The sequence below is a fragment of the Suricata suricatta genome, chromosome 13 (genome assembly GCF_006229205.1).
Source record: "Suricata suricatta isolate VVHF042 chromosome 13, meerkat_22Aug2017_6uvM2_HiC, whole genome shotgun sequence".
Classification (NCBI taxonomy): Eukaryota; Metazoa; Chordata; class Mammalia; order Carnivora; family Herpestidae; genus Suricata; species Suricata suricatta.
The window spans coordinates 35,037,044-35,057,408 of record NC_043712.1 but is presented as its reverse complement, the minus strand read 5'-3'; the positions used below and the strand labels follow the sequence as shown (position 1 = coordinate 35,057,408).

At 36.8% G+C, this 20,365-nt stretch overlaps 1 protein-coding gene across 6 annotated transcripts in view; it reads right to left on the bottom strand.

The window, feature by feature from the left end:
- Positions 1–793: 793 nt before the first annotated feature.
- The window catches only part of RNF38 (ring finger protein 38), a 118,536-nt gene continuing 98,964 nt past the window's right edge, over positions 794–20,365 (bottom strand). For all 6 annotated transcript variants that reach the window (XM_029919751.1, XM_029919753.1, XM_029919748.1 and 3 more), the window contains 9 exons: positions 17,378–17,591; positions 13,686–13,853; positions 12,266–12,436; positions 9,468–9,629; positions 9,114–9,220; positions 7,568–7,652; positions 3,586–3,707; positions 2,403–2,502; positions 794–1,030 (listed from right to left, as the gene is read on the bottom strand). In XM_029919751.1, coding sequence (XP_029775611.1) covers positions 968–1,030; positions 2,403–2,502; positions 3,586–3,707; positions 7,568–7,652; positions 9,114–9,220; positions 9,468–9,629; positions 12,266–12,436; positions 13,686–13,853; positions 17,378–17,591 — 1,192 coding nt within the window. In that variant the 3' untranslated portion in view covers positions 794–967. The remainder of the gene's footprint in view (positions 1,031–2,402; positions 2,503–3,585; positions 3,708–7,567; positions 7,653–9,113; positions 9,221–9,467; positions 9,630–12,265; positions 12,437–13,685; positions 13,854–17,377; positions 17,592–20,365) is intronic.

The following is a 20,365-nucleotide window of genomic DNA, read 5'->3' as shown; positions in this document are numbered from 1 at the left end:
CCAGAAATGTAAAGGAAAAAAACAAAGCATCAACATTCAAATCACTGATTGAAATGCTAATATTGCTAACTGATGATGTATGATATTGCACCTTCTTTTTGGAAACAGCAAGTTGGAGAGTAAAAAATTTTTTTCCACAACAGAATCAAAAAATCGGGTTCATGGAGTGAGAATCTGTTACACTTTTTTCCATAAGTGACCCACGTGGACCACCAACGAAGAGAAGGTGACAGCTGCCTGAAGCAAAGGAAGAAGGCTTTTCTCATTCCACTCACTGGAAGGGAAGGGGATGGAGTATTCAATGCTTATCATTGATGCACCCTTAGCAATCAGTGTGCAACAGCAAACACAAGGGGAAAAACCAGTGTACAGTACTAGTGCTGTTTAAATAACACACCAGATTATACATTGCAGCATAATTAAAACTACACACACATTCTCGGTACATGCTGGTATATAGGATCTCATACACACATTAGCTACCATGCCCTCACACAAGTAGTTGCGCACACACTCTCTCTCTCTCTCACAGATACATTTATCACCAACAGTCACACGCTGCATTCATTTCCACTCACAGTTTCTGAAGGCTCTATATAAGGTAGATTGCTATATCATCTGGAGCTACCACTTTTTATAAAAGCACATGCTAAAAGATCACGTCCACTGTAATCTTGCAGCAACACTCGGAATGATCACACAAAAACCAGGGAATGTTAGTGCACACACAAAATTAAGCTAAAGAAAAAGTCTTTGGAGTTCCAATCACACGGTTAGTATAACAATCCCATAATTGTGAAGACTAATTGTAAGCTTTTATAGTTGATTAAGTCACACAGTGCAAAGAAAGGTCCATTGACCCTTTTGGTAAAGGGAGGGCTGGAAGCCACACAGATTAAGTTCAATGGATAGTCCGTATATACATGTGATGAGGAACACCCAAACTAAACTTGTGCTCTTCGGTTGATCATTCTGAATCCCGATGCACTTCGGAAGCATCAGCTCGGCAAATTGGGCAAGTACGGTTTGCCTAAAACACAAAAGAGAAATTAACTGTCCGAACTGTGAGATACACAATGAAACATATTAAAAGCAATAAACTATTTTTACTTCCCATATAATTTTTACATTCTTTATTCCTTTAAAAAGGTAAACGGCAATCATTTAATTTTTCTTTAAAAAAAATAACACCACAAACTTAGCAGCTGATGATTTTCCTAACGGGTCTGTTTCAAAACAGACAAGATTGCCCGTCACCAGCTCAGGCAGACTGAAGAACCAGCTGAAACGCCCTCTCAACAAATGGCACCACCATTTTCTGAGCTGCCAAAGACAGAAACCTAAGCATCGCCTGCTTACTTTCCACAACCCATTATTCCTCAAATACTCCCATTTCTACGTTTTGACAGTTCTTGCATCAGTCCTCCTCCTTTCATCCAATTGCCTTGTTCTCTGGGTAGCCCAGGACCCATCACTCCCATCTCCCCATCTCTCAGACAGACGGCTCCCTTTCTGGTCCACAAATGGCGGCCAGTCGTCTTTCTAAAACACAACCCCAGGCACAGTATTCCATACTGTTTCTGGGATCAAGTCCGCATCCCTCACGCTCGTAGTGACTTCACCAGAAGCTGGTCATGCACTGGCCACATCTGTGAACAGCTCCTCCCTCGCCACGCTCGCTACCAGCCACATGGAATCTGTCGTTTTCTGGTCAGTCTCTGTTCCCACAAGACAGGGCCGTGCACATATAATACGGTCTTCTAAAAAGTTGAGATCCTTAGCCTTCAGAATTCAGTTTGGGCTAAACTGGGCACCCTTAATCTGTGCTCATAGAAAGGACTGATTTTAACTCCTCTGTCTTCCTACCAAACGGTGAACTTATCTAACCCAGTAGTATTATCTCCTAATCAAAATACAAAATACTCTTGGGGGGGGGGGAGGTGACCATTTAAAAATTATTTTACTGCATCATATTTTCATTCTACTATTATAAAATATAGAACTTGTATCCTTTGGGTTTTTCAGATCTACAAAGAGAAAATTATCAGAATATATAAAAGCACTAGAGGCTTTATTTCCCACGTAAATCTCTAACAAAGGAGCTCCAGTGAGGTCCACTTATAAACTCTTAAGAGAAAACTGGCCCATCAAGTTCGGACCTTGTCCCCACACACTATGAGGAAGGAAACACTGATGACCAAGGACAGATAACTGATTTTCAAGTTTTGCACAATCATTGCCACATTGATGACTGTAGTTAATTTTTATTGACCTTTTCTCTTCACAGAAACCATTGAAAATTTTGTCTCGTTACCCACCGTCCACCAAGCAAAGGATTTAAAACTACAGTCAATAAAAAAGAGAATTCAATGTTATTCTCTTCACAGATGCCATCACTTTACCTTAAGCCATTTGTCGACACACTTGGCATGGAACTCGTGGTTACAGGGTAAAACTCTAAGTAGCTGCCTTGACTCAAAATCACACATGCATACCACACACCTAAAAAAAGCAAAAAGACCATTTAACCATAAAACCAAGTGGTTTCCTATTTTGTTATGACTACTTAAGCCTAGAACACCATTTACCATCTCACTTTTCAAAATGTAATTTCAATTTTAAGACAAAGTAATCTATAGATACCCTGAAATAATGACCTTAAAACATTTAACATTTAGTAAGAGTGCTTTGCTTTACTGAGAGATCATGAAATTTTCTTTTATTTTTAAAGTTTATTTTATTTAATTAAAAAAATATTTTTTTAATATTTACTTATTTTGAAGGAGAGGGGGATGAGAGAGCAAGCAGGGGAAGGGCAGAGAGAGAATCCCAAGCAAGTTCTGCGATGTTAGCACAGAGTCCAATGCAGGGCTTGAACCCATGAACCATGAGATCATGACCCAAGCTAAAGTTGGGTACTTATCCAACTGATCTACCCTGGCACCCGTGAACTGTACACTTTAAATGTGAATTATATCTCCATAAAGTTGTTATTAAAAATACTATAATAAGCAGATGTTTAGGTAAATACCTCAATCTTTACATGTATGAGACTCTTCAATTGTATATAAAATATCTAGGGGTGTCTGCGTGGCTCAGTTGGTTAAGCGTCTGACTTTGGCTCAGGTCATGATCTCATGGTTTGTGGGTTTGAGCCCTACATGGGCTCTGTGCTGACAGCCTGGATTTGGTGTCTCCCTCTCTGTCCCTCCCCCACTCACCCTCTGTCACTCTCTGTCTCAAAAAATAAACATTAAGATAATAAAATAAAAAGAATATTTTCAAGTTGGAAATTGAAACCATAAAATGTCTAGGCAACCTAAAAATCCAGAACAGCACTGTCCAACAGAACTTTCTACGATGGAAATGTTTTACATCTTTCAACACAGTAGCTAGTGCAATAAACTTAATTTTCTATTTAATTTTAAATAGCCACACATGACTGGTGGTTACCTTACTGAACAGCACAAGCCTAGAGTATGCAACAGAGACTATTTATCAAGCCGTCTTTGACTCTCAAGCTTTTATTTTATAAAAATAAAAAAGGGAATTTCACGTAGAGTGATGTTGGCAAAATGTACTTACAAAGTCTGTTCTGACTGGTGGTTATTAGGATTGAACCGATAAGAAGGAAGCTGTTCGATATCTGCTTTAGTCAGTCCTCGAGGCTTAGCCTCTCCCAGTCGCTCTGCCAGGTTTAAGAGGGCCTAGAAAGGGGTAAAAAGGAGTCGTAATTTTATTCTCTCTTTAAATTTTCTATTTTAATAATTGAAAACTCCTACAACAAACAAAAAACCACAACTCTTAAATATGGAAAAATTTAAATAATACATAAACTAGTAGAAAAACAGCATAATGAATGTCCACATGCCTATTACCAGGCTTAACAATTCATGGCTAATTTCACCTACTCCTAAACCCCAGATTATTTTAAAACAAAAGTAAAATATTGTATTTCACAGATAAAATAGTTTTGTGTATATCTTTAAAACAACCTGTTGACCTCAGCCCTTCTGACACTTTGAGCTGGACAAAATTTTATTGGGGGGAGGGGGGAGCTGTCCTTGTACATTGTGGCGTATTTAGCAGCACCCCCCAGCCTCCAGCTGCTGGATGCTAGTAACCGCATACCAACAAGTCTCCAGATGCTGCTAAATACCCTGGGGCCCGGGATGGAGTAAAACTGTCCTCAAGTTGAGACCCACCCTTCTCAAAAGTAAAAGTTTTCAAAGAATATAACCATAGTACCATCACACTTAAAAATATTAACAATTCCTTAAATGTCAAATGTCTCTGATTGATTGTTTCATTTTCAAAACCACTTTTAAAAATTGTTGAACAAACCAGGTCAGTGGCTTGTACAAATTCCCACAGTCTGATTTTTACTGACTAAACCTACCTACCCTTAAGATTTATGTTTTCTTGTCCCCTGTACTTCCTAAAAATTGGCAGCTTCACCCATTTCCATCATAAGGCTCATTCATCATGCCTGGGTCCATTAATCCATTAAAGATGGCAAAATGGCAATATTCTATCACTTTCTTGATTTATTAGATGAAATATTAATACTGAGCAACTGTCCCATATGAAACGGTACTAAGCAGCATAATTTAAATAGAAAAGACAGGATAAGACCAGAGTTTTTTCTTTTCTTTTTTGAAGTTATCACTAAGAAATCATGGATTTTAAGACAGTTGTTATGTTTCAATATATGACTGCTATTACACTTACTGATTTTGCAACAGTACTTCCTTTCTCCCAGTTTTCAGTGGTTCTAATTACTCATTTTGCTTCATCCTATAATTTTGCAGTCTTTCATATGCTACTTTCCCCTCTTTTTTAGGCTGCCACGGGGTTAAGAGAATGGATAACAATGAAATGATGATGGACAATAGAATCAATTTCCCAAAACCTCAATAAATAATGCTGTGATAGTGGTGTTTTAATAAGATGAAGCCACAATGCTGTTTTTGGTACAGCTTTATTTGGAGAATTGGGTCATCTAAATAAATTGCTCCCCCTTCACCATGCATGCCCCTAAGTCCCCCTAAAATGTTTGACAGCAAATTGTTAAATTTAATCCATGCTGATTACAATTAGAAGATAAAATTTAGAATACAGATGATAGAACAGTTGGGTCAGTGAAAACAACTTAAGACAAGTATATTCAATAAAGTGTGGACATTAAGCCCTTACTGGGTGGAGGCTATGATAATCAAGTCTTCAGTGAATTTATATTATCTAGCAATCACGACATCTGAAGGCAGGACATGATAAGTCTGCATGGTTTTTTTTAAAGTTTACTTACTTTTTTAGGAGAGAGAGAGGGAGGGAGGGAGGAGGAGGGAGGGAGGAGGGGAAGAGAGGAAAAGAGAGTACGCACGCACACACAAGAGGGGGAAGAGCAGAGAGAATCCCAAGGAAGTTCCACGTAGTTAATGCCAGCCCAAGGCAGGACTCGAACTCTTGAACCCTGAGATCATGAACTGAGCTGAAGTCAGACGCTTAACTGACTGAGCCACCCAGGTGCCCCAGTGTGGATGGTTTCATAAGAACTTCATGAACAAAAAGGGAAGGAGAAACTCTTTTAGATCTGGAAATGGACTAGAAATGCCTTTCACAGAGGTAGTAGTACTTTTAGCTGGGTCTTAAAAGATGACTGTTTCAAAATGTGGAGGAGGAGGAAAGTGCTTAAGCAGAAGGATAAAGGGAGTAAAGGCACTTAGGCAAGAATGCAAAATTATCTGGCATCGGAATACCTTTCTAAACAGGATTGTAGGTCAAAAACCAGAAAAGCAAAAAATTGACTGTATGAAAGTACGACTACAAAAGATCAAAGATATTTAACCTAAAATATGGTTTAGAAAGGTAGTCCAATGCCAAACAAAAATATTTTTCTTATACTGGGATTGTTTATTACTGTTTTTTTCATAGATGAATACATGATCTATTTAATCAAGAGCGTCTTCGGCAACATGACTTATGACTTCCTTTTAGTACACAAAGCCTAAAGGATAACAACAAAACTATCGTTATCAGTGCAGAAACAAAACCAGGAAATTTGTATACCTCCTTTCTCCCTCTAGAAATTTGGAAATGGAGGGGCACCTGGATGGCTCAGAGGTAAGCATCTGACTTTGGCTCAGATCATGATCCCACAGTTCCTGGGTTCGGCCCCTGCATCAGGTTCTCTGCTGTCAGGGAGGAGGAGCCTGCTTGGGATCTCTGTCCCCCCTATTCCCTCTCTCTCTCAACAATAAAACACTAAAAAAATTAAATGGAAATAGAATCCAAGGGCCAATGCAGTGTGATTATATATGTAGAAATAACATGACAAAATAGAAATTTGAAAACTACAGAAGAATATACCATTTGGCCTGATCTCTTCCACACGTGTTAAAAACACAACAAAAACAAAAAACCAAATCCAAAAGTGTTTTAAGACTCTGTGTGTGTGTGTGTGCGTGTGTGTGTGTGTGTGTCTCTGTCTGTCTGTCTCTGTCTCTCTCTCCCTGTCTCTAGCTTCTATTCACAATGTCCAAATAGAGACTAAGTGAGGATAGGGTAAGAAAGAGAACTAGCAGTATCAAAACAAAGACACACTGTCACTCACATTCAACAATACAAAGTTGCCTTCCAATCTGTAAATTGCATCTCCTATTCCTAACCTCAAATAATATGGGGCGCCTGGATGACCCAGTCAGTTGAGAGTCTGACTTCAGCTCGGATCATGATCTGCTTGGGATCCCTCCCTTGCGCTCTGCCCCTCCCCCACTTACCCTCTCTCAAAATAAAGAAATATACTTAAAATAACATAATAACATCCACTCATCTACTTGACCTGCTATCATCTCTGATTCTGTCTTCTTCGTGGACTACTGCCTTCTTTTTTGCAGAGTATCATTTTTAGCAGTCCTGTATGCATACCCATCACTACCATAAACCATTCAAGGATCAATTCCTATTGACTCTAGTGTTAAAAGTCTCTCAAACTGAACGATATTTAAGAATAATCATTTTTAAAAGTCTCTCAAGATATATTTTCTATTTACAGTCCCCATAGTTCAGAACTTCATGGTCATGTACCTGACCTATTCTCCTAGTAGAGTGTGATGCCACAGGCACCAAAACATTTAGCAGCTCCTTCCTCCCACAACAGTCACTTCAGCCACCAACTATATGTTGTTCCTCAAGAATATCCAGCACTTCCCTACCTCAATCTCATGAATGGAGCAGCTTTCCCATCCTGTAGGAACCAGGTCAAACAACTGTGTTTCCACAGAAACTTTCCAGAATATCCAATCACAATTTATTGCTTTCTCATGCATATTCTCTCACAGGAATTCTATCTAATTCTAATAGAAGACCAAAGTCTATCTCATTATCACAGCTGTGTGGTACATGCAGAAATATCCTTAAGGATGCTGACCACTTTTTTTTATATATTTGTATTGTGAAATGTACAAGGATTTACCTAATACATGCTTAATTAGATAAATGTGTGAATGAGTAGAACAATACTTCTTTTGCATATAATACTACACAAACTTACAGTTTACCTACTAACCTCATAATTTTCTACTTCTCCATCTTCCACATCCAACTCAAAGCTGAAAGTTGGGCCCACTGCAGGTGGCACTGGAAGCATTGATCTGCAGTGAAATAACCAAAACTAGCATTGATACACTGGTACATTATTTCAATAAACAGGACGGGAAGAACAAGGCTAATGTTACAGGGGTAAAGAATGGTCAGTGTTAATCAGTGGCAACCATTTAAAGAAATGGACTTCACTAGCAATAAATAAAAACTGACATAAAAAAATACCATTCAGATAGCATTAAAAACATGAAATATTAGGGATTAGTTTAATAAAACAGATACAAGACCTATACAATTAAAAACTAAAAATACTGCTGAGAAAAAATAAATTTTAATGAACAAAGAGAGAAACTGATTTACAGATTTCATGCAGTCCCTACACCAAAATCCCAGCATGCTATGTTTTAGTAGAAACCTAGTTGCTGATTTTAAACTTTGTATGGATCATGGAAGACTTTAAATAATTTTAAGAACCAAATTCTGATACTATCTGATTTTAAGGCTTATAATAAGTTACAAAACAGTGTGATATTGGCACATGGCCCTCTGTACAAAACAGCATTTCCTACCCTTCTTAGAAATTAATTAGACATGAAACTAAATTCTGGCCAATGGGATATAGGCAGGAGTAAGACATGCAACTTCTATGAAGTACCCTTGAGAGGAACCAGGTAGGCAGAGATCCATTTTCATTTTTGCTAGCTGGAGTATAGATATAATGGGTAGAACTTGAGGAGCCATCTTTAATCACATAGAGAAAGCCACAAAATTTTGAAGATGGTAAAACCATTCCTCAGTTATGGGGTAACAATCACTGAATTGTCTACTTCTGATCTTCATTCCATGACAGAGAAATAAAGTACTATCCCGGGGCGCCTGGGTGGCTCAGTTGGTTAAGCATCTGGCTTCAGCTCAGGTCATGATCTCATAGTTCGTGGGTTTGAGCCCCACGTCAGGCTCCGTGCTGACAGCTAGCTCAGAGCCTGGAGCCTGTATTTCCCTCTCTCTCTGACCCTCCCCTGCTTGTGCTGTCTCTGTCTCTCTCTCAAAAATAAATAAAAAACAGTAAAAAAAAAAAAAAAAAAAACCAACTATCCTGTTTTACCCACGGGTGTATGTTACAAATGTAATCCTAACAATATTTCTAAGGCACAGAAGTAACTTCTCTCTCTTCCCTTGAGAAAAGCAGCAGCATCAAGAGCTGGATAATCAAAGGTGGCAAGTGATGGCAGCTGTATAGGAGGCAAAAACTCAATCTTTCTACTTTTTGATTTGTTAGACCTATATTCTGGCTCACAAATTTCTTCCTCTCCTACTTCTCCCTTTTCCTTTGGCTCTTCTCTTTATTTCACCCTTAAACGGTTCCCTACCCCAACTGCTCAACATTAAATAAAAACTAGTATCTAACACACCCTAAATTATAGATCACACAGAAGATACTCATAAAAGAAAGAAGACTCTCAAGGGGGTCAAAATTCAGAATTCATTAAAATGAGAAGAACAGAACTTACAACACGTATGGTAGTAAGCTGGGATGATACGGGGGAGGTGGTATTGGCTGCTGGGATCGATATCTACTACGTCCTGTGAGCCTCCGAGGCATAAATGGAGGATAAGGCTGTAGGGGGGAAATGTTAAAACAATTTAAGATCACTCCACCTTTGCAACTATTTAATCTGTCAAATGGTCTCTCTTCTTAAAAAAAATAAAAAATAAAAAACCAAAATAGCTACAAAGTTCTTTACGGTTAAGTCATATTTTGTATGTCTTAAATGTTAACACAGACACAACTAGTTTAAAACATAAAGCTTAGGTGTAAGTTATCAAAGCAAGTAATAAGTTAATAACAATGAATGAAAACTTACTACTCCAAAGGACACCTCCTGATGTAAAGGATCATGGGTTAGGAACTGCAAGGGAGCTGATGGAGGTAATGTTGGAGGATGGGCCGATGGAGGGTAAGTAAAACCTCCTACTGGAAGATGTTCTCCTAAGAGTTCCACTTCATTTTCTATCCTTTGCAGAGGCTGAAGGAGGAAACACACAAACTAATATATTAACATACTTCCAGTATATTAGATAGATACCTAGTGCTTAGACAGTGTTTTATAAATTCTGTATAAATCTATAGTAACATCTTCCTACAAATTCCTTTAGCTGGATTTCAGTAAGACACTTTCTGAAACAAGTCATTAAACATTTCCGCTATCCATTCAAGGATACCTTTCTTTCTTCTTTTTTTAAAGTAAGCTCCACGCCCAACGTGGGGCTTGAACTCATGTCTCTGAGATTAAGAATCAAATGCTCCAGCAACTGAGCCAGTCAGACTCCCCAATACAGTTCTTTATCTAAATTTCTCTTAAAAAACAGACAAAAGTGGTAAGTCAATCATATACAAGTTAAAATAACTTTTTAGTCATAGGCACTTATCTACTCACAAAATTTTCGATCTTTAAGAGATGAAATTGAACATAGTATATATTTATCTATTTTTAAAGTTTATTTGAGAGAAAGAGAGAGCGTGCACACTCGAATGGGGGACGGGTAGAAGTGGGAGGGAGGGAAAGAATCCCAAGCAGGCTCCACACTGTTAGCACATAGCCTAAAACGTGGGGCTCAATCTCACCAACTTTAAGATCACGACCTAAGCTGGAATCAAAAGTCAGCTGCTTAACTGACTGAGCTGAGCCACCCAAGTGCCCCACAGTTTGCATGTATGTATAGAGCAGAACCAGGGCTAAATGGGATAAAATTCAGCAGGCATGATGCCGTATTAGAAAGCTTATGGGCTTTGGCATTTAGACAGGCTCTTGCTGTTGTCACTAAACAGCCATGCAACTTTTATATAAATAATGTAACATGAACCTCATTTTCATCTACAGAATTGACATGTTCATAGCCTACTTCAAAAGTGTTATGAACACTGAGACAATGTACAAAAGCAAAGCACAGACCGTATTTCTTTTCTTGATAGTAGCTTTACTAAGGTATAATTCACATACTATAAAAATGACTCTGCTAAGGAGTACAGTTCAATAGATTTTAGTAGATTCACAAGAGTTGTGTAACCATAAACACTACCTAATTCCAGAGCATCTTCATCCTTCCACCCCCAACCTGTGCCTATCAGCAGTACACTACCCAATTTCTCTAGTCCTCCCCAAGCCCTGGACAACTGCCAATCTACCTTCCGTTTCCAAAATTTGCCTGTTCTGGACATTTCACATGTATGGAATCATGTGTCCTGTGTATTTGGCATCTGTCACTTAGCATAGTATTTTCAAGGCTCATCCATCCTGTAGTTTGTGTAACACTACTTCATTCCTGTTTACAGTTGAAAAAATAATCCACTGCATCAGCTGATGGACATGTGAACTCTTTCCACTTTTTGGCTATTAGGAATAATGCTGCCATGAACGTTTATGTGCGTATTTTTGTGATTCTCTTGGGAACATATATTCTTAAATGCTACTCCGACTTCCTCTTGTAGTGAGGCAATATCAACACACTATTCAAACAAATTATTACACCTGAATTTGGGAGCTTACGTATGCTTGAGAGAAATCCCAACTGCTGACACTGGGACAACACAACCCAAGTTCTGATTTGGTTATGCGAATGGACCTTTTAAAGGATTCCAAACCCACATATAAGTGATAGCTAAATTTTGTTTTAACCTTGAATTCTCAGATACTGGAAGCTAAGAAGCATCTTGGCATCAATCCTGCCCTGATTCTAATAAAAGCTTTTCTTGTAGAAGTAGTTCTAAATTTTTGGAATAGCCAAACTACTGTCACAATTGGCTTCTATAGTTTTCAAGAGAGCAGCCATTAAGTTCACCTCTACCTGAGACCCAGCAAGGTACATCAATCCTTGGTAAAGAATGGTTAGGTTCTGCTAGAACACACTGTCAAATTCCTTTCATGGCTGAAATCTCCTTTAGCCATGCCTGATGGTTCAGATGCTCAATTTGGCCAGTCCAAAGAACATCCGGGTCTTGTTCCTGTGCCCTCCTTTCCCCTTCTACAATGCTTATCCCTCCTCCACCTCCCCACCCCAATACACCTCTTAGCTATATTCCAGTCCCAGGACAGAATTAACTGTTAACAGACTATCTCAACTTCTCATCAGAATATAGAAAAGCAGGACTCAAGGAAAAAAAAAATTAAGGTCAGAAAGTTACTTTACTTGCCTAAATGAATGAAATTATTGTGGCAAGTATAAACAGTTTTGTAATATTTTCATTTTCTATTTCAGAAATACATAAAAGGAAAAAAACAAGTGAATTTTTCTTCAGATTTACTTCCTGAAGGACTTGCAGATATGAGAGAACAAATTTAAATTATACAAGACACATATAAAAGAATTAGAAGGGTGCTTAGATGGCTCAATTGGTTAAGCATCTGATTCAGGTCTTAATCTCAGGGTTATAAATTCAAGCCCAACCTTTAAAAAAAAAATAGAAAAATTTAAGAAACCAAGTTAATTCTAGGTAAATATGCTTATTTTTTTTTATGGGTCTGTGAATTCCCTAATTCTTTAAAGAACCCTAATTCTTTATAGTTTTTTAAATGGCAAAAATTACTCCTACTAAATTAACCTGCCTCTTAGGTCTCTATACATTCTGTGAAAATTGAAGACGTTAGAGTAGATAGATACCTACCGATCGTGATTGCTGTGTTTGGAAAGGGACAAACTGGCCCGGCGGCGGCAAATGAGGCGGATGATGGGGAGAAAGGTGAGGAGGATGTAAAAGAAATGGGTCACTAGAAATAAGGGGAGGGAATGCAGCATATGGTACTGGTAAGTGCTGAACTGAACATGCTTGAAGCATCTGTAAAAGAAAGAGTTATTTGTTAAAAGTATCAGAATATGTAATTAGTAGTAATGATTTTAAAACGATCTGTACATTGGGAATGATGTCATGCCATATCCCCCTCTAACCAAAATGTTCTCGTAATCTACATTAACAAGACAATACTGTATTTTTGCATTAGGAAAATACTGATAATTAGTACTTAATTCTGTATTTTATATAGTTCTGACAAATCAGTCAAAACACCTAATGTCCTATGAAATGGGGTGAAAAGTGTTGCACAGAAGAGTAAGCTCACTCTACTTGACTGAAGATATAGCAGATATTACTGCTTTCCTTTCCAAGAAGTTCTCCTTTACAATCTTATAGAATGTTTATATTTCTAGAATTTTTATGTTTATAAGAGTCCAATTCATAGTTAAGTGCCTTATGTTATGTCTCTCATAATTTTAGTCTGCTAATTTAGTACACTGACTCCATAATCTATTACTGAGAAACCAAGTTTCAGATAAATAAGTTAGTGTTGGTATATTTGTGTGTTCCTTTTAATCTCATATTCAAAGGAAAATATTAGGATTATATTTAGATTCAGCAAAGTGCTTTTCTTTGAAGACCATAGACAAGTCATTTAATTCTCTGGAATGCAGCTACCTCATTTGTGAAATAAGGAGGTTGAACTGGAGGCAGGTAGAATAAAGGATAAAACATAAGCTAAAAAGGCAGAAAGAAGTGGGTGTGAATCCCTGTTCTCTCATACCAACTGACTGTCTCTAGCTCTAGGACATTAAACAAGTCATGCACAATTTCATCATCTAGACAATGGGGATACCATTTTTACCAGAGGGGGCTTCCCAGAGTGTTAAATAAGTAACACCAAGCACTCAAAATGCCTGTTAAAATCCACTAAGTGCTGAGACTGTCACTGTTGATTAGTAAAGCCTGTGAGATTTTATTACTAACTAGTTTGATATCCTACGTTAGTACCTCAAACCCAACCTTTATCAAAGTCTAATTATAAAGTGTTGATATATGAGAGAACATGCTTTGATCTTCAGGATATTCAAATATGAGTAAATTTAATTAATGTGAAAATATCAAGTTTTAAAGTGAATTTTATTAAACTGTTATTATGAGTATGCTTTGAGATTTCTGTTGCAATAAAATTGTCTTTTACTTGAAAGTGAAAAGCTTTTTACCAAAGGCAGTCTCTTCTATTGTCTGCTTACACGACACACTTAGCCATTCTAAAGAGGGGCTGTGGACTTACTGGAGGAGGCACACTACAGACAGGGAGGTGCTGTCCGCTGAAAACCACAGAGCATCCTGGGACCTGCTGGGTACTGCAAGCAGGGATATGCTGGCCTGTGCAGAGTGGAATCCCATGTGGTGCCACTGTTGTTACTGTGTAAGACACAGGAACAGTGCCCTGATGGAGCTATTAGGAAAGAAAAACAGAACCTTAGAACTTTAGCTATTTGGTAAAACATCAACTACTAAAAATTTAAATCTGGGCCTTTATTGATTCCCTTCTCGGTAATAAAGATTTCCACAATATACTTCTCCAATAGTTTCAACCAAAATATTCTTTGTCATTGTGTAGGAAAGCTGGTTCAAGAATAGTATACGAAAACCAGAAAACTGGGATTCAACCTTAGCTTCAAGAAGACTTGAAAAGTCCAAGAGAATAATGAGTTGCTTTATTAAGTCTTCTAGCCAGCTGTACAGAGAAAAGTCTTCTAGAGGAAACTTGGAAACATGAAAGCTCCTCTATCTTCTAGTTACATACAATAGCAAAAAGAATTTTTTTTAATCCAATGAGTAAAACAATGTAAAGTAGTATAAAAGAAGTTAAATAATTTCCTTTTCTCATGGCCAGCCCTATTCCCAGTCTACCTGAAGCTCCAGGAGCACACACATATATACAAGTATGATTATCCACAAACTGATGTCATGTTTTTTCCTTAACAAAAATGAGATATTACCCTGCAACTTACTTTTCAATTAGTATTGTAGAACTCTTTTCAAGGGAGTTAAAGTCATTTAATTCTTCTGGATACTAGCCAGATACTTCACTCACTCAACACAGTCCTATCACTAATATACTGAGACACTACATATATATATATCTCTATATAATAGTTTCATTTATTTCAGAGGGATTACTAGGTAAAAGAGTGAATTTTAAATTTTTGCAAAAGTCTGAGTAAGCCACAATCCTAACACTAACAGGGCCCATTTCCCAGCACCTCCACTCAAAGTAGATGTATTTGTATTACAAGTGTGCTTCTGGTACTGATGGTTGATAGCTGTTTTTGTAACCTATCAATCTGTTCAAGTCTTAATTCTAATAGTTCATCTAAGATGCTTTGCAATTTTTCTACGCATATCATCATTTCACCTGCAGACATAGTGATGGTGTTACTTGTTCTCATTCTTACATTCTTTTTCTTTTTCTTGCCTTCTGTCCTGGCTTAGCTTCCATAATAGTACTGGAAACAGAATTCATCTCTCTCTCTATGGACTTACCTATTCTAGACATTTCATTTAATTGTGGCCTTCCGTGACTAGTTTCTTTCTTAGCATGTTTTCAAAGTTAATCCACAGTGTAGCATGAATTAGTACTTCACTACACATTTAAGTAAATATTTCATTATGGATATAACATATTGTGTCTATTCACTAACTGACATATAAAGTTACTGGCTTCTATACATAGAATCTGCATTTGAGCACTGTATCAAATTCTTTTAAATTAGAATTTCTTGTGTTTTCTTCTACAATTACATAATGAGGAGAAAAATACAATTATTTCTTTCAGTAATTTATATCTGTTACATTATTTTATTACATTTAGTAGAACTAATATAACATTAAATAAAAATGGACAGAACAGACATCACTCGTTGCTAATTCATCTCTGGCCAATTAGGGTAATTTTACTTATTATATTTAAGTAATTTCCTTCTTATTCTATCTTATTAGAGATTTTATTAAATTTTAACTGACTTTTCAACATCTTCTGATAAAATCACTATCACTTTCTATTATTTGTTGATGTAATAAGAATATTTTCACATTAAGCTATCCTCCTGTTGGAAATAAACCTGGTTTATTCATAGGTTATAACCCCTTTTGATACATTGCTAGATTGAGATTCTAAACACTGATTTAGAAAATCTTCCTATGTTTTGAGAGTTTTCTTCTATTGTTCTCTGGGGATTGCTCTCTTTATTTACTCTTGATATTAAAATTACACGTTTCATAAAATAATTAGACAATTGGTCTTAAGAAAAGCCTAGAATATTTGTATATTTTACATTAGTGTTCCTTAAAGATTAGAAAAATCATCTTTGAAGCCATCTGGTCACTGTGCCTCTTCAATGGTAAATCAAGCAGCTTTCACACATGTGGTAATTCAAATTTTTCTATTATTGTTGGTCAATTTTTGGAACTTTACATTTTCTGTCTCCCCAGAGTTACATATAGAATTTCATTACAATAGCTACTAACAAAGTTAAATAAGCTAATACTACTTGAGTGCTTACCATTGGTACTAGTTTAAGTGATCAAAACTGACTCTTAATTCTCCCAACATCCCTAATGAAACAGTTGTTTTGATTTTACAATTGAAGAAGATTCTTTGAATGTTTCCTATGTGTATGGATATAGATCTTTTTATCAATCCTACTCTTCTTTATGTATTTGTTCTTTTCTTCTTAGCCAAGCTCACAAGGTGCTTGTCATTCCTATCAATTTTTCAAAGCACCAAGACTGGGTTTCCTTTGTGCTGCTTCAAAAAATAGATTTCCCTATTATTAATTTTAATTGTATTACCTGGTAATTTATTCTTCTCAATTCTTTTTACTGTATTTCTCCCCCTTAATTACTCAAGCAATTAGTTCATTTATTTTCAATTTTTAAAACAAGTAACGAAGGTTTATAAAATTTTCTCAGAAAACAGCTCTAGGCATATATCTCACTGAGTTTGATTTTTTCCTTTAATTTTCCTTAATTATAATCTTGCCTCAAATATTTGTGTCAATTTTTAAATCAATTTTCAAACTTACAATTTATAGTTTTATCATATTATGACCACAAAGAATGTGGTCTAGAAAATTTTTTCCTTTTAAAACTTCTTACTGCATGATTAATTTTTTGAAGTGTTTCGTTAACACAAGGGAAGAATCCGGCAGACAGAAGGAGGTGCTTGGGAGGTCCTATTTCCTTGTTGTCAGCATACAGTATTTTCACGGTTTACACCATCTAGTGTAGATGAAAAAAACGGATGCTAGTCTGAGTCTCCTTCCTTTGTTAATTTCTCCTGTCTCTATACTTGAGTTTTTCCTCATCCATAAAATTCAGCAACTTTATTAGAATACAAGTCTTTTCTGACTTCAGAAACTCCACAGAAGTCCAAACGATTCTGATCTTTACTTGCAGGCTCTGACGACTGGCAAGCCCTCTTCTCAAATAGTCCCTCAGTTCCTGGCAGGAACAAAAGGAAACGAAGCCTTCTAACTGTCTTTACTTGCCTAAATGACAACTAACTGTCGTGTCTTTGTAGACCCATGGGAATCTATAAGAAAAGATTAATCCAACTGTCTTTCCTACTGAATTATTCCAGAAGAAATGGAAGGGAGAGGGAAATAGAAATATGTATTCAAACCACTAGCTGTCTGATATCTCCTATTAATCCCGTCATCAGTCATTTCAAACTATTCCATGAAGCCATTCTGAGCTTTCATAACCTTGCTCCTCATTTTAAAGTTTGACTTTAAGCTGTGCAGAATTTAAATTTCAAGCCTTAAGAAAGAATGAACGAACCTAAAACAGCTTCAATTTAGGGAAGATCATTTCCTTTCAGGTAAAATTAAAAGAAATTTACAACAAAAAAAACAACCTCAATAAACTGCCACCAACTTTTAGCATCTGTATTTCTTGGACATTCTTTTACTATACCTGATCATGTATGTCAACCATTACTGCATTTTGCTGGGGTGGATGAGCAGCAGGGTGTAACAGACGGGGAGACACATTCGGAGGGTGGAAGGCTCGAGGTTCCTCTATTGCTTGCTGCTGTGCATAAGGGAGATGGTGATAGTTTTCATCTTGACTAATGGAATTATGTCGAGACAGACGATCCCTTCTTCCTCTCTGGCGCCTGACAGGAGGACTGTAATATAGCAAATGTCAAAAAAGTCATTATAATATTTACTGTTGGAAATCAACCCATGGGATTCTGTATTGTCTATCTTTGCAATCCATCAGTAGTTTATGCTAAGGCAAGCTTGAGCAATTAAACAACTGCTGTGGTTCCTCATGAGCTCTAACAATGTATAAATTTAAACAGAATGTATGTTTAAAAAAAAACAACAACAAAACTGGTATTCAGCTCTGCACATACTTAGAAATCAATAGCCTACTAATCAGTCTTTGTTTTTATTGGGGGGGAGTTTAACTGTATGAAACTGCCCTTTGTATAGGCAAAAGTAGTCAAAATACCAGCAATTTTGTATGGTTTAACCCACTATTTTGCTCCCTTTATCTTATAAACATATAATAAATTTTAATCTTCATATATCTTGCCAGTATTCCACATGTGCCTAATGGGCACTTCATGTCTGTCTATCTGGCTAAGATATACAAAAAGACACAGTTCCTCAAACTGGTAGTTGCCAGAGGGGAGCAGGGAGTGAAGGGGGCAAAATGAGTGAAGGGCAAGTGAGAGGTACAGGCTTCTAGTTAATGGAATGAACAAGTCATGGGGATGAAAGGTATAGCATAGGGAATATAGTCAATGGTACTGTAACAGTGTTGTATGGTGACAGATGGTAGTTACACTTGTGACGAGCACAGTGTTAACAGAGACTTGTCAAATCACTGTACCTGAAACATTATGTGTCAATTATACTTCAATTAAAAAGAAAGTAATCAAGAAACTGAAACACAAATTTTATCAAGTTGTTATGTGAGTTGACTTCCATTTTCCACTTCTCTACAATTCTACAATTTATCTCCACTGCTTTTTATAATTGCTCAGCACCACTGCAATTCAAAAAGCAGCCTCATTAAAATGTACTGTACACTGGGCAAAAGAGGCCAAACAGTCTCCTCTCAGACATAGCTGCACACAGCCACCTCAGCAATCTTTACTGAGATCAGGTCACCTCTCTGTACTTCTAAATCTCCATCTTCTCACCCCCAACTGCCCAATCTTAAAGAACACTCTTCTGTGATAGTAACTCTGCAGTAATACTCTAGATATCATTCCCCAGGTTCTTGTTCCATTAACTGCTTCCTCTGTTTTTAGTATGTCTCTTTTTGTAAAGTCTACATATTTGTGCTTCAAAAATCTACATATTATTTCATTGAATTTAAGATGCCATCCACCCTAGAACTCGCTCTTTAAATGTTTTGACATAATTTTAGTATAGTATTTTTGCATCCTGTTCACCACTTAGCTTTTCTTCATCTAGTATCTTCCATAAGCACAGAGAAATTATTAAAATTAAGAAATAAATCTTGGTATTGTACTATTAAGCAACATACCACATTTCAGATTTCACCAGTTTTTCCAACAATGTCCCCTTACTGTTGAGAATCCAATACAAGATCCCATAATTGTAGACTGTTATCATAGTTCCTTAATCTTCTCCAATGTGATAGCTCCTGTCTTCCCTGGTCTTTCATGACCTTGATACCTCTCTGAAGACATTTACTCTGCAGAATGTCCCTCAACCTGGATTTGTCTGAGTTTTCTCATCATCTATCTGATGTTACACATTACTGGAAAGGATACCACAGAGATGTTATACCCATCTCAGTGTACCACATCTAAGGGCACATGACGTTGATAGGCATCACTGGGGCACATGTATGGATCACTAACCATTTGGCTAAACTGGTATCTGCCAAGACCCTGTACTACAAAACCACCATTCTTCCCTTTGTAATTACCAAATATTTGGGGAGAGGGATTTTGAGAACATGCAAACATTCTGCTTCTGCTGAAAGTTCTGCCAGTAATTTTAGCATGTATGAATGGTTATTCAGCTATTATTATGCTATTCTAATGTTGATTTCCTATTTCCCTCATCTCTTCTCCATGTATTAAATGGAATTCTATAAGGAAAAACTGTCACTTCTCTCTCACTTTTATTTATTCAGTTATTTATAATCAGTATGAACTCATAGATATTTTATTGTTTGGGTTATAATCCACACTACTGTTTTTGTTGTTCAAATTATTTCAACTTTGTCCAAAAGAAGCACTTTGTTTAGTTCCCGTATCCTTTCACTATGGCCCTGCTCTTTGGAGTACTTCCTTAATATCTGGCACCACAATATATGCTCCCTCATCCGGTATTTTACCTACACCAGTGGTGGAATTAACCAGTTTTCCAAAGAGCTCTGGTTTTTTTTAATTGCAGAATGGTGTTCAGAAGCGAGGTGTGCTCACTCCTACATACAAATCAGTATTTTTACTCTAAAAGAACAAAATAATTTATTTACATATACTAACTCATGTGTGTGCATATTTTGTATCTGTACAGATATTTTAAAGGACTGTATTATGGGGCACCTGGCTGGCTCAGTCGGTGGAACGTATATGACTTTTGATCTTGGGGTTGTGAGTTTGAGTCCCACACTGGGTGTAGAGATTACTTAAAAAGAAAATCTATAAAAAATAAAAGACGTTTATGTAGCACTAAAAAGAGGAGAAGCTGCTAATGAAACTATGACACAGCACCGATTCAAAGTCCTTAACAGATGTTAAGACGTGAAAAAATACATACCATAAAATCAAAATAGAATATATTGTGCTTAGATCATTCATCTCCTAAAATCCTATTCAACCTATAACAAACTTTAAGGCCCCCTTTTATTATTATTCTGTTGTTGCCACTTGTTCTCACTTCTCTACTCAAAAATAATTTCAACAGCATT